The 19,397-nt window shown below is 35.5% G+C and overlaps 1 protein-coding gene across 6 annotated transcripts in view; it reads right to left on the reverse strand.

Annotated features, from left to right (window-relative positions):
- Positions 1-1,493: 1,493 nt before the first annotated feature.
- NT5C3A (5'-nucleotidase, cytosolic IIIA) overlaps positions 1,494-19,397 on the reverse strand; it is a 62,189-nt gene continuing 44,285 nt past the window's right edge. For all 6 annotated transcript variants that reach the window (XM_010587179.3, XM_010587180.3, XM_023544307.2 and 3 more), the window contains 8 exons: positions 15,326-15,424; positions 13,863-13,932; positions 12,421-12,467; positions 11,607-11,692; positions 10,050-10,139; positions 8,721-8,883; positions 7,891-8,091; positions 1,494-7,240 (listed from right to left, as the gene is read on the reverse strand). In XM_010587179.3, the coding sequence (XP_010585481.1) occupies positions 7,139-7,240; positions 7,891-8,091; positions 8,721-8,883; positions 10,050-10,139; positions 11,607-11,692; positions 12,421-12,467; positions 13,863-13,932; positions 15,326-15,424 (858 nt within the window). In that variant the 3' untranslated portion in view covers positions 1,494-7,138. The remainder of the gene's footprint in view (positions 7,241-7,890; positions 8,092-8,720; positions 8,884-10,049; positions 10,140-11,606; positions 11,693-12,420; positions 12,468-13,862; positions 13,933-15,325; positions 15,425-19,397) is intronic.

Here is a 19,397-nt window from a genome sequence, read left to right on the forward strand (position 1 = left end):
TAGATTTTTTTTTTTTTTTGTGAACTCACTCTGGAATGAGATAATCTTTTTTTTTTCTTCTGTTTTGCATTTAAAAAAAATTTTATTTGTGCTTTAGGTGGAAGTTTACAGCGCAAATTAGTTTCTCACTCAACAATTTGTACACAAATTGCTTTGTGACATTGATTGCAATCCCTGCAATGCGTTAGCACTCTGCCCCTTCCCCTTTATACCCTGGCTTCCCTGGGTCCATCCGTCCAATTTTCCTACCCCTTCTTGCTTTATCTTAGCTTTCCGGCAGGTGTTGTCCATTTGGTCTCATATACTTGATTGACCTAAGAAGCATGTTCCTTATGTGTGTTGTTATTTTATAGGCCTGACTAATCTTTGGCTGAAAGGTGGACTTCGGGAATGGCTTCTGTTCTGTTTTCATGGTGTCCAGGGGCCTTAGTCTCGGGAGTTCCTCCCATATCTGTCAGACCAGTATGTCTGGTCTTTTTTTTTGAATTTGAATTTTGTTCTACATTTTTCTCCTGCTCTGTCCGGAATGCTCTATTGTGATCCCTGTCAGAGGGGTAGTTGGTGGTTGCCAGGCACCATCTAGTTCTTTTGGGCTCAGGCTGGTGGAGGCTGTGGTTCATTTGGTCCATTAATCCTTTGGACTAGTATTTTCCCTGTGTCTTTGGTTTCTTTCATTCTCCTTTGCTCCGGATGTGATGGGACCAGTAGATGTATTTTAGATGGCAGATGCAAGCTTTTAAGGCCCCAAATGGTACTCACCAAAGTAGGATGCAGAACATTTTCATTATGAACTATGTTATGCCAATTGACCTAGATGTCCCTGGAGACCATGGTCCCCAGCCCTAAGCCCCAATAACTCAGTCCCTCAAGGTGTTTGGATGTGTCTAGAAAGCTTCTATGGCTTTCCCTTGGTCACGTGCTGATGTGTGTTGTCTTCCTTTTACTAAAGTTAACACTGGTCTACTATCTAGTTAGTGATTTCCCCTCACCACCCCTCTGTTCCCTTGTAATGATCAAAAAGATTGTTTTTTTCTGTGTGTAAACCTTTTCTTGGGTTTTTTTAATAGTGCTCTCATACAATATTTGTCCTTTTGTTATTGACTGATTTCACTCAGCATAATGCCCTCCAGATTCATCCATGTTGTGAGATGTTTCGCAGATTCATTATTGTTCTTTATCGTTGTATAGTATTCCATTGTGTGTATGTAGCATAATTTGTTTATCCATTCATCTGTTGATGGGCGCTTAGGTTGTTTCCATCTTTTTGCTATCGTGAATAATCAATGCTGCAACACACATGGGTGTGCATATGTCTATTCGTTACTCATTTGATGGCTGTTATTTCTCTAGGATATATTGCTAGGGGTGGGATTGCTGAATCATATGGTATTTCTAGCTTTTTAAGGAGGAGGCATATCGTTTTCCATAGTGGTTGTACCCTTTTGCATTCCCACGAACAGTGCACAAGAGCTCCAATCTCCCCATAACCTCTCCAACATTTGTCATTTTCTGTTTTTTTTTTTTTTTTTTAATGTTATTAGTGCCATTAATGTTGGGGTGAGATGGTATCTCATTGTGGTTTTGATTTGCATTTCCATATGTGTCTGTTAGCTGCCTGAGTGTCTTCTTTGGTGAATGAAGTGTCTTCATATCCTTTGCCCATTTTTTAATTGAATAGTCTTTTTGTTATTGAAGTGTTGAAGCATTCTGTAGATTTTAGAAATTAGACCCTTGTCAGATATGTCATAGCCAAAAAAATTTTCCCAGTCTGTAGGGAAAATTACTCTTTGATAATTAAAAAAAAAAAAAAAATTATTGTACTTTAGGTGAAAGTTTACAGAGCAAATTAGTTTTCCATTTGAAAGTGTTCCATGACATTTGTTGCATTCCCCATAATGTGTCAGCACTCCCCATTTCTGCCCTGGGCTCCCCGTTTCCTTTCATCCAGATTTTCTACCCCTTCCTGTCTTCTCATCTTTGCTTTTGGGCAAGTGTTGTCCTTTTGATTGCATATAATTGATTGTTCTAAGGAACATATTCTTCTCGAGTGTTATTATTTTATGGGCCTGTCTCTTGTTTGGCTGAAAGGTGGTCTCCAGGAATAGCGTCAGTTCCAGGTCAAAAGGGTGTCTTAGGGCCATAGTCTTGGGGGTTCCTCCTGTCAGACAAGTAGGGTCTTTTTTGTGAATTTGATTTTTTGTTCTATCTTTTTCTCCTGCTCTGTCCGGGACCCTCTGTTGTGATCCCAGTCAGAGCCATCAGCAAGTGGCAGCCAGGCACCATCTAGTTCCGGTCTCCAGGTAATATAGGTTATGGTTCCTGCGGTCCATTAGTTCTTTGGAATAACTGCTCCCTTGAGTCTTTGGTTTTCTTCACTCTTCTTTGCTCTGAAAGGGAAGAGACCAATAGTTGTATCTTAGATGGCCACTCACAGGCTTTAAAGACCCCAGAGGCTATTCACTAAAGTTGGATGCAGAACTTTGTCTTCATGAACTACGTTGTCTTCATGAACTATGTTGTGCCAGTTGACGTAGATGTCCCCCAAGCCTGTGGTCCTTCCCCTTCAAGCCTAGGAACTTCGTCTCAGATATTTGGTTATGTCTAAGAGGTTGCCATGACTCTGCCCCTTGTGTACTCTATTGTCTATATTAATATACTTTCAGCACCTAGAGTTATGTATATAAAAATGTCCACAAGCAAACCGCTATCTGCAGGTTGGTGTGCTCCCTTATACCCTCCCATACCTCTTTAACATACCTAACTACCTATGTATTCATTTGTAAATTATTGCTTGTTAATACTATCGTTGCAGGGTTGTCTGTTAATTACCAAGGGGAAAAAAAAAACAAAAAAACCTGAAGTTGCCCTTTATTCATGTGTTCCTCTCAGTGTCTTCCTTTGCTTTGGTCATGTTGTATTGACGTCCCCATATTGTGCTTTGCCTTTCCCTTCACCAATATTAACACGTCTTCTATCTAGTTAGTAGTTTTCCCTCCCTCCCCATCCCATCAAAGAATTTTTTTTTTTTTTTCTTTGTGTAAACCTTTTCTGGAGCCCTGGTGGTGCAGTGGTTAAGACCTATGGCTGATCAAAAGGTCAGCATTTGGAATCCACCAGCCACTCCTTGGAAACCCTGTATGGCAGTTCTACTCTGTCCTATAGGGTCACTATGAGTCAGAATAGACTTGATGGAAACGGGTAAATCTTTTTTTTTTATAATAGTGATCTCATATAATATTTGTTCTTTTGTGATTGGCTTATTTCACTCAGCATAATGTCCTCCAAATTCATCCATGTTTGTGAGATGTTTCAAGGATTCGTTATTTTTTATTGTTGTGTAGTATTCCATTGTATGTACCAGTTTGTCTACCCATTCATCCATTGATGGGCACTTGTTTCTTTTTGCTTTTGTGAATAATACTGCAATGAACATGGATGTGTACACGTCCATTTGTGTCACAGCTCTTATTTCTTTAGAGCATATACCGAGGAGTGGGTCTGCTGGATCATATGGTATTTCTATTTTTTGCTTTATAAGGAAGTGCCATACCATTTTCCATAGTGGTTGTACCATTTTACATTCCCACCAGCAGCACATTAGAGTTCCAATCTTCCCACCTCATCAACATTTGTTATTTTCTATTTTTTTGATTTGTGCCATTATTGTCGGGGTGAGATGGTATCTCATTGTAGTTTAGATTTGGATCTCTCTAATGGCTAATGGGAGCCGTGGTGGCACAGTGGTTAAGACCAAAAGATCTGCAGTTTGAATCCATCAGGTGTTCCTTGGAAACCCCATGGGGCAGTTCTACTTTGTCCTATAGGGTCACTATGAGTCAGGATCAACTTGACGGCAAGGGTTTTTTTTTTTTTTGGAATGGCTTAAGATGGTGAGCATTTCTTCATGTGTTTGTTAGCCCCTGAATGTCTTCTTTGTGACGTGTCTGTTCATATCCTTAACCATTTTTAAATTGGATTGTTTTTCTTTTTGTTGTTGAGGTGTTGAAATTCTACATATATTACAGAATTGACCCTTGTGGGATATGTTGTAGCCAAAATTTTTTTTTCCCAGTCTGTAGGTTCTTTTACTCTTGGAGAAACCATTGACGAGCAAAAGTGCTTAATTTTTAGGAGGTCCCATTTATCTAGTTCATCTTCTGCTGTTTGTACACTTTTAGTTATATTTGGTATTCTATTTATGCCATGTAGTAGGGCCCCTAATGTCATCCCTATTTTTTCTTTGATGATCTTTATAGTTAAAAAAAAAAAACAACAAAAAACCCTGTTGCCATCCAGTTGATTCCAACACATAGCGACCCTGTAAGACAGAGTTGCCCCATAGGGTTTCTGAGGAGCAGCTGGTGGATTTGAACTACTGGCCTTTGGTTAGCAGCTGAACTCTTAACCACTACGCCACCAGGGATTCTTTATAGTTTTAGGTTTTATATTTAGGTCTTTCATCCATTTGAGTTAGCATGGTGTGAGGTATAGGTCCTATTTCATTTTTCTACAGATAGACATCCAGTTTTGCCAGCACCATTTGTTAAAGAGACTGTCTCTTCCCCATTTAATGGACTTCGTCCCTTTGTTGAAGATCAGCTGTCCATAGGTGGATGGATTTATGTGTGGGTTCTCAATTCCCTTATATTGGTCTGTGTGTCTGTCACTGTTCCAGTACCAGGCTGTTTTGTCTACTGTGGCTGTATAGTAGGTTCTAAGATCAGGTAGTGTGAGGCCTCCTATTTTGTTCTTCTTCTTCAATAATGCTTTACTTATCTGGGGCCTCTTTGCTTTCCATATAAAGCTGGTGAGTAGTTTTTCCATCTCATTAAAGAATGCTGTTGGAATTTAGATAGGGATTTCATTGTATCTATAGATCGCTTTGGGCAGTATTGACGTTTTCCACAATGTTAAATCTTCCTGTTCATGAGAATGGTATGCTTTTCCATTTATGTAGGTCTCTTTTGCTTTCTTGCAGCGTTGGCTTGATAACTGATGGTTCTCATGGTACTGGCTAGAAAGCACTTTAGAGAGTGCATGCTCTCAAGGCCTTCATTCTGAAGCTCTGGGGCTGAGCCAAGAACGCAGGTCATAACTTTAGTATGCTTTACATTTCTACCATGCAGCCTTATTTATGGAAGCGTATTATAAATTCCCTAGGGAAATCTTTGGAAAGAATTTCAACAAGCTCTGCTGGCAGGGGTAGAGCGCTATCATTAGATCAGTGTTTCCCAACTGGTCTTCCTAAGTAGAAAATTGCTCCAGGTAATTCTGATATTCACATGCCGTGCTATCTGGTTTAATGCAAGGAGTTTGGCTTTGAGCTTGATTTTGAGATTACCAAAGTATGGAATAGGCTACTTTTTGCTACTGCATACTTTCATTATTTACTTTACATAGAAAGAAGTAGTAGAGAATATAGATGTTCTGCTGTAGGGAAAAAAGGTTTGTCATGTGACCTTGCCTTCTTGTCACATCTGATTAAACTAAAAATGGTTGACTAAATGACCAGACCAATCAGATCATGTGTGTATCACAGTTCAGTAGCCATAAGAAAACCAGTTAGTTGCTAATAGGCTCTAGAGCTCAAGGATTAGAGTCAGGGTCAAATTTAGCAAAATGGCAAGTCTAAGCCTTGTGCAAACCAATTATGGGGCTGCATAAATTCAGAATGGGAAGTTCGACTGCAGAGGGGAACATTAGTTCCATGTGAACCAACTACACTTTGTTTCCTGACTGTGGCTGTTTCTGAAACTCTGCTAGACTTAAACAATAAAGTCCCCTATCTTACTGATGTATTTTCAGTGTGGGAAAATTTTTATTGGCCCCAATATTTTCTAAAGGGTAGATTAAATTTTCTCTGCAAATTATCTTTTTATCCTTAACCTTGATAATGTATAGATTTTGAAAATATTTAGTCTAAACAGCCATTACAAGGACATTATGATTTATATATCACCAAAAAGAAAGGAAAGAAAAACATGAAAGGTGCTCAATAAATATTTGTTGAATGAATAATGACAGTCTTAACAGTAGGATTAAAAAGATTTTCCATTTCATGTTTATTATCAGTGCTTCAGTATAGAACATTTGTAATGATTAGTGACATGTGGACACCAACAGTTTTTTCACCAAACACCAAGTGCCAGTCTTTTCTGGTAAATATTGATTTTCCCCAAACAAAATAACCAAACGTAATTTCAGAAGATGGTGATACCATCAGCATAATTCACTCAAATCATGCACATTATCTGACCATTTCACAAAATTTTTTAAAACTCCCACAAACCTTCCCAGTGTAAAAAGGACTCTTAAAAAATGCATGATAAAATTAAAGTACAAAATCTACTTTGGAAAAGTAGGGAGTTATTTTTCTAGTTTTGCTTTTAAGATTTTTTTTTTTTAAATCTGTTAAAAAATATGATGGGGAGTGTGTTGAGAGAAGCGGAGAAAAAAAGGGCTTCCAGTTGATGGAGCTTTGAATTATGGTATTGGGAAAGAATACTGAATATACCATGGACTGCCAGAAGAATGAACAGATCTGTCCTGGAAGAAGTACAGCCAGAATGCTCCTTACAAGCAAGGATGGCAAACTTCATCTCACTGGATATTATCAGGAGCAAATAGTTTAAAGCTCAGCTGCTAACCAAAAGGTCGGCAGTTCGAATCCACTAGCTGCTCCTTGGAAACCCTATGGGGCAGTTCTACTCTGTCCTACAGGATTGCTACGAGTCAGAATCGACTTGACCACAACAGGAGAGGAAGGATCAGTTCCTGGAAGAGGATATCACACTTGGTAAAGCAGAGAGTCAGCAAAAAAAGAGGAAGACCCTCAACAAGATGGGCTGACACAGTGGCTGCAACAATGGGCTCAAACGCAGCAATGACTGTGAGGATGGTGCAGGCCGTGGCAGTGTTTCTTTTTGTTGTACATGGGGTTGCTATGAGCCGGAATTGACTCAACTGCATCATAAAACAACAATTGATGGATTCGACATGTCTGAAAATACTTACGTAAAGGAAAACTTTAAAAGCAAGGGTATATTATAAATAAGATTCTTTCAGAGCAAGATGAACAAATAACAGTTTTTGAATCAACTGCTCCCATGGGAGAGAGATCTTCCTGATGAATGCTTATTTATAGAACCTTCTGTAAGATAGAGTTGGCTATGTCCAAGGATTCATCTTTTACTAAAACAATATCGTAAGAGTCCATGTACTTTTCTAAAAGTTCATCCACCTAATCAACAGAAAACAAAAGTGAAATTAACACACAGGCAGGAGAAGCAGCAAATAATTTCAGTATCAATCTTACTGTTACGTTAGATCTGTTGGGCAAAATGTAGTACATTTAATTTAAAAAAACATTTGAAATGAAGAAATACTTACAAACTTTCAAGGCTCATTGACATAACAATTTTCCCGAAATGATTTCTCTCTAGTCCAGTTGTTCTCAACTGGGGTAATTTTGTCCCCCAAGGAACATCTGGCAATGTCTAGAGACCTTTTTGCTTCTTACGAATGCGGGGTGCTACTGACATCTAGTGAGTAGAGGCCAGGGATGCTGCTAAACATCCTACAATGCACACAGGACAGCTCCCCACAACAAAGAATTATCTGGGTCAAAATGTCAATAGTGCCAAGGCTGAGAAACTCTCTTCTACTCTAATCTCCACAATGGACTTTGCTGAGAGGCCTCATATAGAGTGTGCACCTTCTCTCTGTCCAATACTTACAGCATGCTTGTATACATAACCAAAGTAAAGGAGGAAAGAGAATCAAAATATCTCTAGAATAACTACTTTCTTAAAGGGCTTTGGCAAAAATTACCTATCAAGTTTCACATTAATTTTTCCTTAAAAGAAAATTAAGTGGCAGATCTGCACTTACTCTGTCATTTAGATATCCAATTTTCAAAATATGTTCAACATTGGTTACTCCATCTGCCATTCTTAAGTCTCCTTGGGAGTCTCCCAACAGAATTATGTTGCTATTGTCTTTGAGTTGACTGAAATATTCTGTGTTTTTCAAGGCACCATCATGTTTGTTAAATACATGAATTAATTCTCCTTTAAATCCTCTGAGTACCCCCTATTAAAAAAAAAAAAAATCATTTGAAATAATAGCTTTTAACAATGTATCTTCATATTTTGGCATTCTCATCTTAACAGATGGCACTATTATTATCAACATATTTATAAATTTATAGTGATCTCAAAAGCACTTAAATCCAAAACATTCACAATAAGTAAAAAGGGCTCTAAGAGAAAATGGATTTCTAGAGACTTCTTTAAATGATAAAACACAATGAATTGAAAATCCAATTTTAAACATTCATTTTATTCCTAAAAAAATGATCCCACTTTATATATTCTATAACATACTATCTTGACTAGCAAAATTCATACTTTAATAATAGTTCTAATTCACTTCCTTTTCCCCTCATGGATGTTAAGTTTTCAGAGTTACTCTATTAAATTGCTATAAAAGAAGCTTTACTAATTTTAATATTATTCTATAGCTAGCAGAACAAAAGTTTAAGAAAGAGTGTATTATTTTTAAAACTTGGGTATAAAATGGGAAAGATAATGAGTCCCTGAGTAGCCTATCAACTTGGTCTAATTTAATGAATACATTAAACACTAAGTAACAAATACATTTACATGATTAAAATATTTTCAGGTTACATGTCATTATAAAGAATGATTTGGTATTCTTACATTTTCATCAAAATCCATGAAATTGGACACTACTTTGACATTTGGATGATAAACACCAGCTTGACGGATAACTTCCTCTAGTACATCACCAATCCCAGCCGAAAATATGAACACCGGGACGCTGTATTGTTGGAGCTTATCAAAGAAATTTTCATATCCTTCCCTGCAACATGGAGGTACAAACTTATCATTAAAGAGCAAGATATATCTCCTTTTTACTTAGAAGCTAAATATTTCTACCCAGTTCTATGGCTTATTTATATTCTTATTTCAAAGGACTGTCCAAGAGGGCTCTTACTGATATCTATGATATTATTAGTAGAAGCTTTTCACAACTGTTAACTCTTTGTCAAATTCAATCAACCGAGCAGTCTTTAAACTCACAGTGAATATGGATATAAGCCTACAGCTAAGAATTTACACCACTTAACAGAAAATAATTAAACCACATCTTAAGAAACCCATTTCGGGGAGAGCCTGCTTATCTATTCTGTACTGTTTCCTACTGTGAGGAAAGCAGACCAGCAGGGATTTAGCTGTGTTCTCTCTACATTTGGCATCGTCCTTCCTAAGATCTGGGAGCTGGAGTGATCTTAAAATTTTTTCTTTATTTTTTTACTCTTCCTGGGAACTAAGTAAAGCTGTTGCTGCCTACAAAGGAATGAAATACTGTCCTTACACTCTGAGAATTTAATTAATGCTTTCCTACTTAGAAACAGATCATCTTAAAATGCAGCATCATCGTATTTGCCTAAGAAGATGAAAATTTTAAAAGGTGGTAAAGAGTACTTAAATAAGTCTGAAGATTTTTACATCTTATACATTCATGCACTATGAATATTTTAATTATTTGTTAAAACACATTCACCTTCCTAGAGATAGTTTTCAAGGAAGTTTGAGAATTCAGAAAAGTAGATTCTTGTAATTTAGCAAAAGAGTAGATGGGTAAATTCTTTTCTATGGTTTATAAACATTCCTTCCATATTTCATGTCTTACACAAAAGTACTCTGCAAGAAAATTTGAAAATCATCTTGGCTTCATAAATCCGTAAATTAGTCTTAAAATGTTGACTCTAAAGAAAGGAAATGCAAATGAGTACTTAAATCTCATATGTCTCTTATTCCTTACACCGAGATCTAACATTATTCTAAATTCCTTATCTCACCACTATCTATTTGGTAATAAGTGGCATACTTTGGATGTGTTTTTAGGTGGCATAGTGTTATAGATTATTTTAACAAAAATACATATTTGTATTCATATATAACAACAAAAAAAATTGTTCAAGTTTATAGATGACGACAACAAAAAACACCCAACAAACTTACTTGAGCATAACGTCAGATTCTTCCACAATTTCTTTAAGTTTAGCTTTTGGTAAAGCTTGTTCAACAAGCAAACCATGTGACTTAGTATACCTGGAGTTTATGACCAAAGAAAAAAAGAATATCAATTAAAGCAAACTAAAACTACTATCTTTATTACAATGTATTTTTCAGTGTGAAAAATGCAGTGTTATATTCATCATGTGTATTTCTGGATTTAAATTTTAGAGACTTAAATTCATAACTAATGAATGTATACGTACCCAGGTATCTCAAAGTGTGATATGGAAATTCTTACTGTATTTCCCAGTTCTCCTGAATTCTGACTTTGCTTAAATATGTTCATAATGTAATGAAAGGAAGATAACTCTAAACCTGTTCTTGGTCTACAGATACGAACTGAGTCTGACGTAGGACAACATTAACCATTTCTCTGATTAAGATAAAAAGAATTAGAGCAAAGCCATTTTTTTCCATCTGTGTGCAGTATGTATTTTCAAGAACTGCCTAAACACTCAAGATACTGCCAAGTAAGAAAGAAGAATCCTCGTTATGGGAAGTCTGAAATATAGGTTACCCTGCTTTACAATTACTTAAAAGCATCTATAACCAAAGCATCCCAGTGTAACAGGCCTTCAGAACCTAACTCTCCACTGGATACCTAACAGTCCCCCTGTAAGATCCCTAAGCGGGAGATCTCCCTCCTCTGCCTGGGTCAGCTCCCATCATGTCCATGAGCTCATTCTCCCAGAGAAACTGATTTCACTGCCAGAAAACTCTAATCCTTAGGTAGTCCTTTCTTTTGTCACATTGAAATCAATCTTCTTAAGCCTTCTGACTCTAGTTCCAGTTCTGCCTCTACAGACATGTAGACTAACATCTCCTCGACATTTAATAGCATAACACTGATTAAGTGTGCAAGCTACCTGTTAGATGATAGGATAATGAAGATAAATAACATCATTCCTGGTCTCTAAGATTTAAAACCCACAAGTTGTTGCTTCTCGAAGCTAAGCATTCCCTAGTCCTTGAAATGTTCCTCAAATGGGTAACTCTAATTTCTCTGATCATCCTGGTAGACTCCCTCTATGCACTCTTACGTTTGTCAACATTTCTCTTAATGACATCCACCCAGAACTCAACACCTCAACACAATGCTGTCATGCAACTAACACCAATAGTCACTGATTTATATAACATTAAGTTCAAATAAATTCAGAGTCAATTAAAAATCCTAGTTCTTTTTCTATAAATATTTACCTACATCTTATCAATACAACTTTTTTTTTTTTTTTTTAATATACATGTTTTTATTGAAGACTTAGTGCAGGATTTTTAATTTATTCCTACTGAACTTCATCTTAACACAAACAAAAAAATCCCAGACTGTTAGAGTGACTGGAGAATTGAGTTCATTTTCTTATATTTAATTCATTACTCTAACTCACTGGATAATTTTTGAATCTATTTATATATAGGAGGAGAAAGCAAATCCTTTGTTGTAACTGTAATGTTATTTTATTGTATTTCTAACCCTCCTGCCCCGCAATACACACTTACCATTCTACCATGTAAGGGTACTTCTCTTCTATGGTAAGAACAGGATCAATTTCAATAGCGTAATATTTTTCCTTTAGTTGGAATAACTAGAAATAAATAAATAACTTCATCATGAATGAGATGGCACAGTTTTGTCATTAATCTGCTTAGTCTTACAGAAAGCCAAACAGTGTAAACAAGTGTTCTCCATAAACTGCTTTACAGGTAAAGATTAGATCATCAGTGCTTAGCTAATGCATATATTGAAGAGATCTTTGTTGATCTTAGTTTACACGTAATTAAGTATACCTGCAGAAAGCTACCTTTTTTTTCTTTAAGTACTTTCAGGCCAGCAATCTGTTGAAACCATCAAATAGCCAAATTATCACATACAAAAAAACAACTTAAGTCCTCATAAAAGTATTAAATTTGATTCACATTTTGAATATTATTTTAAGGTTTATACAGATAGACGCATACTAAGCAAAACAGATCAATTTAAGGGACTGAAGCCTACATAAAACCAAAGTACTTTTGTTTTAACTTTTCAGTTAACAGAAGGACACCAGAGTATTTTGCAAATTGTTTTAAAAATTTTAAAGTATTTTTTTCTGATTGTTGTTAAAAAGTTACTGCTAATTTTTACTTTAACATATGTTGAGCGTATATCACGCATACAGCAATCAACCCAGCATTTATGGACTGCTTACTATGTGTCACGGATGGTTATAAGCATTTGACATACGCTCTTGTTTGTGGGAATACCCTGAAGAAATTCTCAGGCAAAAAGGGTAATGAAGTCTTTGAGTAACTCTGGATTACTGTTAGTGTTTACCTTTTTTCGACATTCATCTGTAACCAGTTTACAGTTGTCAATGATATCTAAAGAAAGAAAGCAAAATAGGTATTAAAATAAACACTGTAACTGGTGATATCACTACAGTCAATAATTTACTATTTTTCTTTCAAGTTTAAATGCAAAGTCGACTAGCATGGTAATTACAACTTTTGGTTTTAATGCTATAATAATTTATATGCCATTGCTAGAGAAGTTAATGGTTTAAAATCTGAGGTTTAATGAGTGCTCCTTTATACCGCTGGCTAGACAATTTCAAGTCTTTAAAGACTGTGAATTGTGTTCTGACTGTTCCTATTTTCACCCTTCTTTTTAATAGAAGGAGTATATCTTTGAAATACACTTTTTCTTAATAAAAAGATAAGAGATGCTTAATGTGAAAATCCAGAAAACACATTACTGTAAAAAAGGAAACAAAAAGTACTCAAAATCTTAACATTCGATAATATATTTTAGTGTATTTCGTATCAGTCTTAGAATTCTAGAATATCATTTAGAGAAGAGATTATACCAGATCTACAAATTTGAATTGTTTTCTTTTTTTAATTTTACATTATAGCCTAGATTTTCCCATGTAATGAAAAGCTCTCCGTAAACATCATTCATAATGGTTACATATGCTGTCTTATGTGGGTATGACATAATTTACACCATTTTCCCTAGTGTTAAACTTTTCAGGTTGTTTCCAAGCTTTTGCTATTATAAATAATTTTATGTTGAGCTTAATTACCACTATTTTTATGAATAAAGCCTTTTTCCTACATTTAGGACTACATGCTTAGAAATTTTCCGAAAAGGAATAACTGGGTCAGAAGTTATTAAGATTTTTACCAGTTTTTATACAAGTTATCAAACCGATTTCTCAATCTATAGATGGACCAATAGTAAATGAAAGGGCACTTTTCACTGCTTGTCAAGTTGACAAGTATTATTAAAAAACCCACAGCCAATTTGGAATATACAAAAGGCATATTTTCCTAGCAATACATTTTAACTGGGAATCTATTTAATCATTGACCTTTTTTTTAACTTAATTTACACATACACAACATAAAAATTTGATAGAATTCCTAGAAAACACAAAGTTTTTGATAAATGCTGTTTCCTTAGGTTAATGCAAAATTTAAAATTCATTTAAATATTTCTTGAATAATCAAGAGGCCACACTTAGAAAAAATTTCAGAAGTCTTCATTCCTTTTGTAACTAAAACCATATATACAAATAGCCATTTTATACAATACAAGGCAAACAAATCCTCAAAATATAATCAAGAAAAAGCAGGTCCTTTCTTTCCCAGATCCCATTACTTTCAATGTCCAAAAAGAATAAAAAAATCAGTAATCTCTCAGGTAATACAAGTCAAAGAATCTTAAAATAATGGTTACTTTATGAATAAGTTGTTTCAGAATGTCACACTTACTATGACAAGTTGGGCATCTCTTCCCTTTGTAGGAAAATCTACTTAGTGTCATATCAAAGTCTGTTATTATCTGTAAGGAAAGGGAGAACGGCATTACATAAACACAGCCACCAGGGCAGAGGTCTTGTGTGCTCCCCACATGCGTACTGCACGCTTCCTAAAGGTACTCACTGTGCTTGGTCCTGGCCCCTAGTGCAGAGGTTATTCTCTGTATCTGAGTTTTCAAATGCAGCTCACGTATAAAGTTCTGGGAATGATCCTAGCTACAAGGTGATACCTTACGTGTCCTAGCCCTGTCACCAAATAAAATCTGAATAATCAGTATAGAAACTTCCAATTATAGGTGATATGGTTACTATTCTTTTTAGAATAAAGCATTGCATAATTTCAACCCACTTGGGTCAATGTACAAAAACACAGAGGAAGCAATTAAACTCTCTTAGTTACTCACAGTGGTACTTTATTTAAGGAACCCTGATGGCATAGTGGTTAAGAGCTACAGCTGCTAACCAAAACGTTGGGAGTTCGAGTCCACCAAGCACTCCTTGGAAACTCTATGGGGCAGTTCTACTCTGTCCTATAGAGTCACTATGAGTCGGAATCGACTGGACGGCAACGGGTTTGGTTTTTTTTTAATACCAATGAATGAACAACACATGAAAATAGTTTGCCAGCTCTTAAAGCTCATTTTTTCAAAAATGTTTAAAAAAAAGCAATATTTTTTACTGAATATCCAGATTGTGCTGGTTTTATTTATATTTAAAACATTCTTTTAAAAAAGGAGAATTAAAAAAAAAAATCAGCTACCCTCTAATCAGATTATATCTTAATTTGAACTATAATGATTTACTTAATTAAAAGATGGAAGAACAACTTGAGAGTGTATACTTTTTAGTATTATTCTTAAAATGATTTAATACTTGTGCACAGCAGTTTTATACTTTAGTCTGAAGAATAAGATTATTTCAAGTCTTAATTTTTTTGTCTTATTGTGGTAAAATAAATATATATACATATACATACATACATATGTAAAACATCTGCCAATTCAACATTTCTTCCATGTACAGTTCAGTGACATTGATATACAACTACCATCAATATCCGTTTCCAAAGTATTCCACCACCATTAACAGAACCTCAGTGCCCCCGAAGCAATGACTTTCCCTTTCTCCCTCTCTCCTGGCCCCTGGTAAGCACTAATACACTTGGTCTCTATACATTTGCCTAATCAGGATATTTCACATAACTGGGATCATTTAATATTTAAGGCTATTAATTTTTGTGTTTCCAATGGGGTATTTTGTATATTTTAGACCAACTCTAGATATATCTTTTAGATTTTGGGTTCTGGAAGGATAGGCAAAGCTTATCTAAATTTACTTTACTTGGATTTTAACAAAATATGGTATAAATAAGCCTGATTGAATATTAACAATAAAGGATTCTGGATAATTATTCACCTGAAGTTTGGCAGCTCCTCCTTTGATAAGACCACAGATAATTTCTTCTACTCTTGCAGGGTTCTTGATGCGAACAGAACCTTTCTGGAATTCTGGCATCTAAAAAATAAAAGGAAATTAATTAACTTTTTAATTCCTTTTTTTCACAGATTCCTCTGATTACCCAAGCAGAAGCCTGTACTATGTAAAGATGTAATGTACATTATATCTTGTGTATAAATTACCACTCACACAGAAAAAGTCTACAGCACATCCGCGGTTTGCATACAGATTAGGATATAACCACATTTATAACTCATTTACTTGATCAGAAAGGGTACTTTTTTCTAATTAGAAAAAGAATGCATGCTTACCACAAAAATTACAGAAAGTATAAAAAAGAAAAGTCACCTAGAATCCTACTACCTCAAAATAAAACAAGTAAACATTTTAGTTTATTTCCCATTAGTCTCGTTTCTATGATTACACACACCCAAGTATATGCAGTTTTAACTCATTCTTGTTACATGCTTTTGTGTCTGGCTTTGTAAAATTAATGTTATTACATACGTAGTTAAGAAAATATGTTTTCTCAGAATGCATTAATCAAAGCAGAACGCCAGAACTGAACAGAGATTAATATTTGAACTTTGTGATAAAGTGCCTTTCTACTTAAGATTCAGCTTATATCCATATTTACATATGGATTTCTATTTCCGAACAGAAAGTGAATAAATATTACATGATTATTCCCCATAAGTTTACATCTTTGTACAAATCACTAAAATATATTTAAAACGTTTTAAAATTTGACGAGCTGCTTCAAGATATTTGTTTCTTTGTGGTTGTTGTTAGATGTTGTCAAGTCGGCGCTGACTCATGGTAACTTTATGTGTAACAGAACCAAACGCTGCCCGGTTCTGTGCTGTCTTCATGATTGCTGGTATGTTGGCGTCCACCGCTGGAGTTACTGTGTCAATCCATCTCATTGACGGTTTCCCTTGTTTCTTTTGGCCCTCTACCAAACGTGATGCCGTCTTCTAGCAATTGGTCTTTCATGATGACATGTTACAAAGTAAGTGAACTAATGTCTTGCCATCCTCACTTCTAAGGAACATTCTGGTTTTATTTCTTCTAAGACTGATTTGTTTGTTCTTTTGGCAGTCCATGCTATATTCAATATTCTTTGCCAACACCACAGTTCAAATGCATCAATTCTTCTTCGGTCTTCCTTTTTCACTATCTAACTTTCACATGCATATGAGGCGACTAAAAAGACCAAGGCTATGTCAGGCACATCTAGCCATCAAAGTGACATCTTTCCTTTTGAAAACTTTAAAGAGATCTTTTGCAGCAAAAAGTTTTGTCCAATGCAAAAAGTTGTTTGCTTTTCTGACTGCTGCTTTCATGGATGATTGTTGACCCAAGGAGAATGAAATTGTTGATAACTTCAATTTCTTCTCCATTTATCATAATATTGTTTACCGGTCCAGTTGTGAGGACATAATTTTTATATGCATCCTTTTCATGGTACTATGTCCCAAATAATTTGTTCATTGTTCTTGGCATCAATTTTATGACAGATTTATTTCAAGTTAAGACAACTGCCTAAAAGTAGTAGACCACCTGGGTTTAGGCTGTTAACTGGGCTAGTTTATATAGAAGGCTTTAGAGTTACTCAACAATCTAATGTTAAATATTGTTTCTTATTTCTACCCTATCACTAATACGATTACTGAAAAATCAGTACAAGCAACACAGTGTTCTCACAGCACATCTATAAGAAGCCTGGGAGGAGAAAACTATGGATCACTTTATAATCAGTTCAGCAGTACAGACAACAGCAGCACCTCAGATCAAGGTTCTATATTGTTTGTACCAGGTAATCTTTGTTTATTTTCAAGTTTTTATTCTGGGTATGTTACTGCCAATACTAATATATTTCATTAGTATTATGGACACAGTTATGAAAAATTCCCTAAAGTGTCTATCTCTGCCTATAAGATAATCTGACCAGGTAAGTCTATCAAGTCCTATATTTTTCCTATATAGCAGACAAAAGTAGAAAACCAGAAAAAGGTCAGAATGTTTTCCAAAGACCGGAAGATGAAAACAGAAATGTAGAGGAAAGATAAGTTATGACATTCATTAACCTATTATTTGTGAAACAAATATCTGCCAAGTGTCTGCTTTGTGCGAAACGTTCTTGCTAGTTGCTAGGGATATGGTGATGAGCAGCACTTAAGCTTTCCTGTTATGTTTTGGGGACCACTGCTCTTTTGGAATATCACTTCTGTAACCCCCTTTATAGATACTTCAGCTAGTAAGTTCATCTCTTAACAACTAATGTCTGTTCTTACCTCGCCTTAACTGACAAATGGACAGTAATCAGCATACCCTTGGTTCAATAATTAACGTACTACACGCTGGAAGCAATGGAGGATATATGCTGCTGACTATTTTTACCAAGAAAATTAAGCATTTTACTTCCGTGTATTCATTCTGGGTAAGATGTCCTCCCTCAAGCAAATCAGATCCTTAAGTTTCAGAAAAGCAACAGGACCATCTCGGGGTATACTGGTTTTTGCTAGGCCAACAACTATTAGATTGGTTTATTCTAAATTACTGAGGCCTGAAAGAGATCCAGTGGCTACAGGCATATGTATCTCTGCTTCTGCACATCATACAACCATTCATTTTCAGGTAAATAAGTAGTGAATACCCAAATAGCACTAGAATGAAATAACAGTGATGAAAATAGTAAATGCCAGAGCAGCTACTTTCCCCAGAGAATACATTAAATTGGAGGGGGGGGCATAGGTGTAAAAAATATAAAAATGATATTATACGTGCCTTGGATTATATAATATACTACACCCTCCCTCACACAATATCCATACAATGACACTGCAATGTATGACAAATACATCTCAGGAATTTGAGATACTGAGCATTTTACTCAAATATTTTAGACTGTGGCATAGGCGATCTAATCAAAGGATACCGTATGAAATATGTCAAAAACACCAGAATATCAGAACATTAAGCAGCATACTGCAAGAGTATGCCCTTCATCATCCATCATCCTTTTGTTACCTCCCCAAACCCTTTCTTCAATTGCTTGTGTTGTGACACATAAAAATAACAATACTTCAAATGTGAAGGGCAGCATAAAACAAAATGAGACTAAAAGGGCACACTAGCCCAGGGGCAAGAACAAGAAGGCAGGAGGTGACAGGAAAGGTGGTAATAGGGAAACCAAGACTGAGAAGGAGGGAGTGCTGGCATGTCATGGGGTTGGCAACCAATGTCACAAAACAATATGTGTACTAATTGTTTAATGAGAAGCTAGTTTGTTCCGTAAACTTTCATCTAAACTACAATAAAAAGAAAAAGGGTTAAAAAAATGTGAAGGGCAAAATGTTTTGAGTTGTCTGAAGACTTTTCAGTTTGATTTTCAGTCTAAGGATAATAAACAAAAGGCCAAAACTTTCTACCATTTGTGATAAAAAGAAAACCATTTTATAATAAGGCTGTAATGTAAAATTTTGGGGGAGGAGCAAGGCGTTCCTGACAAGAATCAGGGTTCGCTGGATGACTGGCACCTAATCTGAATCAACACTAAAGATGATCAATTTGGATTACAAAATGAAAGATAATAATACATAAATGCATACTTTTTATACTAATAGACTGTTATTCTTGAGTGAAAACAAATCACAAATTAAGGGTTAGTATTTTTTTATAGGCAGTATAATTCATATTCTAAACACAGACAAAAAAAGTACTTATACTTTGAATTTATATATGTGCTCATTTCCCTAAGTTTTAATTACTTTAATATTACCCTAATAATGTTTACCTGTATTTTTCTAAAACTGACCCACATCAAAATTAGCTTAAATCACTTGAGAATCTTGGTCAGAAGCTCTTAGGAGAAATACTCTTTCTTGGTTTTCCAGAGTTCACATTTGGTATTGGCAAAAGACCCCACTAGTGCACTGGTACAAAAGAGTTGGCACCTCAACAACAGGGTGAGCAGGATGGGACTACAGAAAAAGTATGGACTTAAAGTTACATATTCAGGCAGGCA

This window comes from Loxodonta africana, chromosome 8 (genome assembly GCF_030014295.1).
Source record: "Loxodonta africana isolate mLoxAfr1 chromosome 8, mLoxAfr1.hap2, whole genome shotgun sequence".
Lineage (NCBI taxonomy): Eukaryota > Metazoa > Chordata > Mammalia > Proboscidea > Elephantidae > Loxodonta > Loxodonta africana.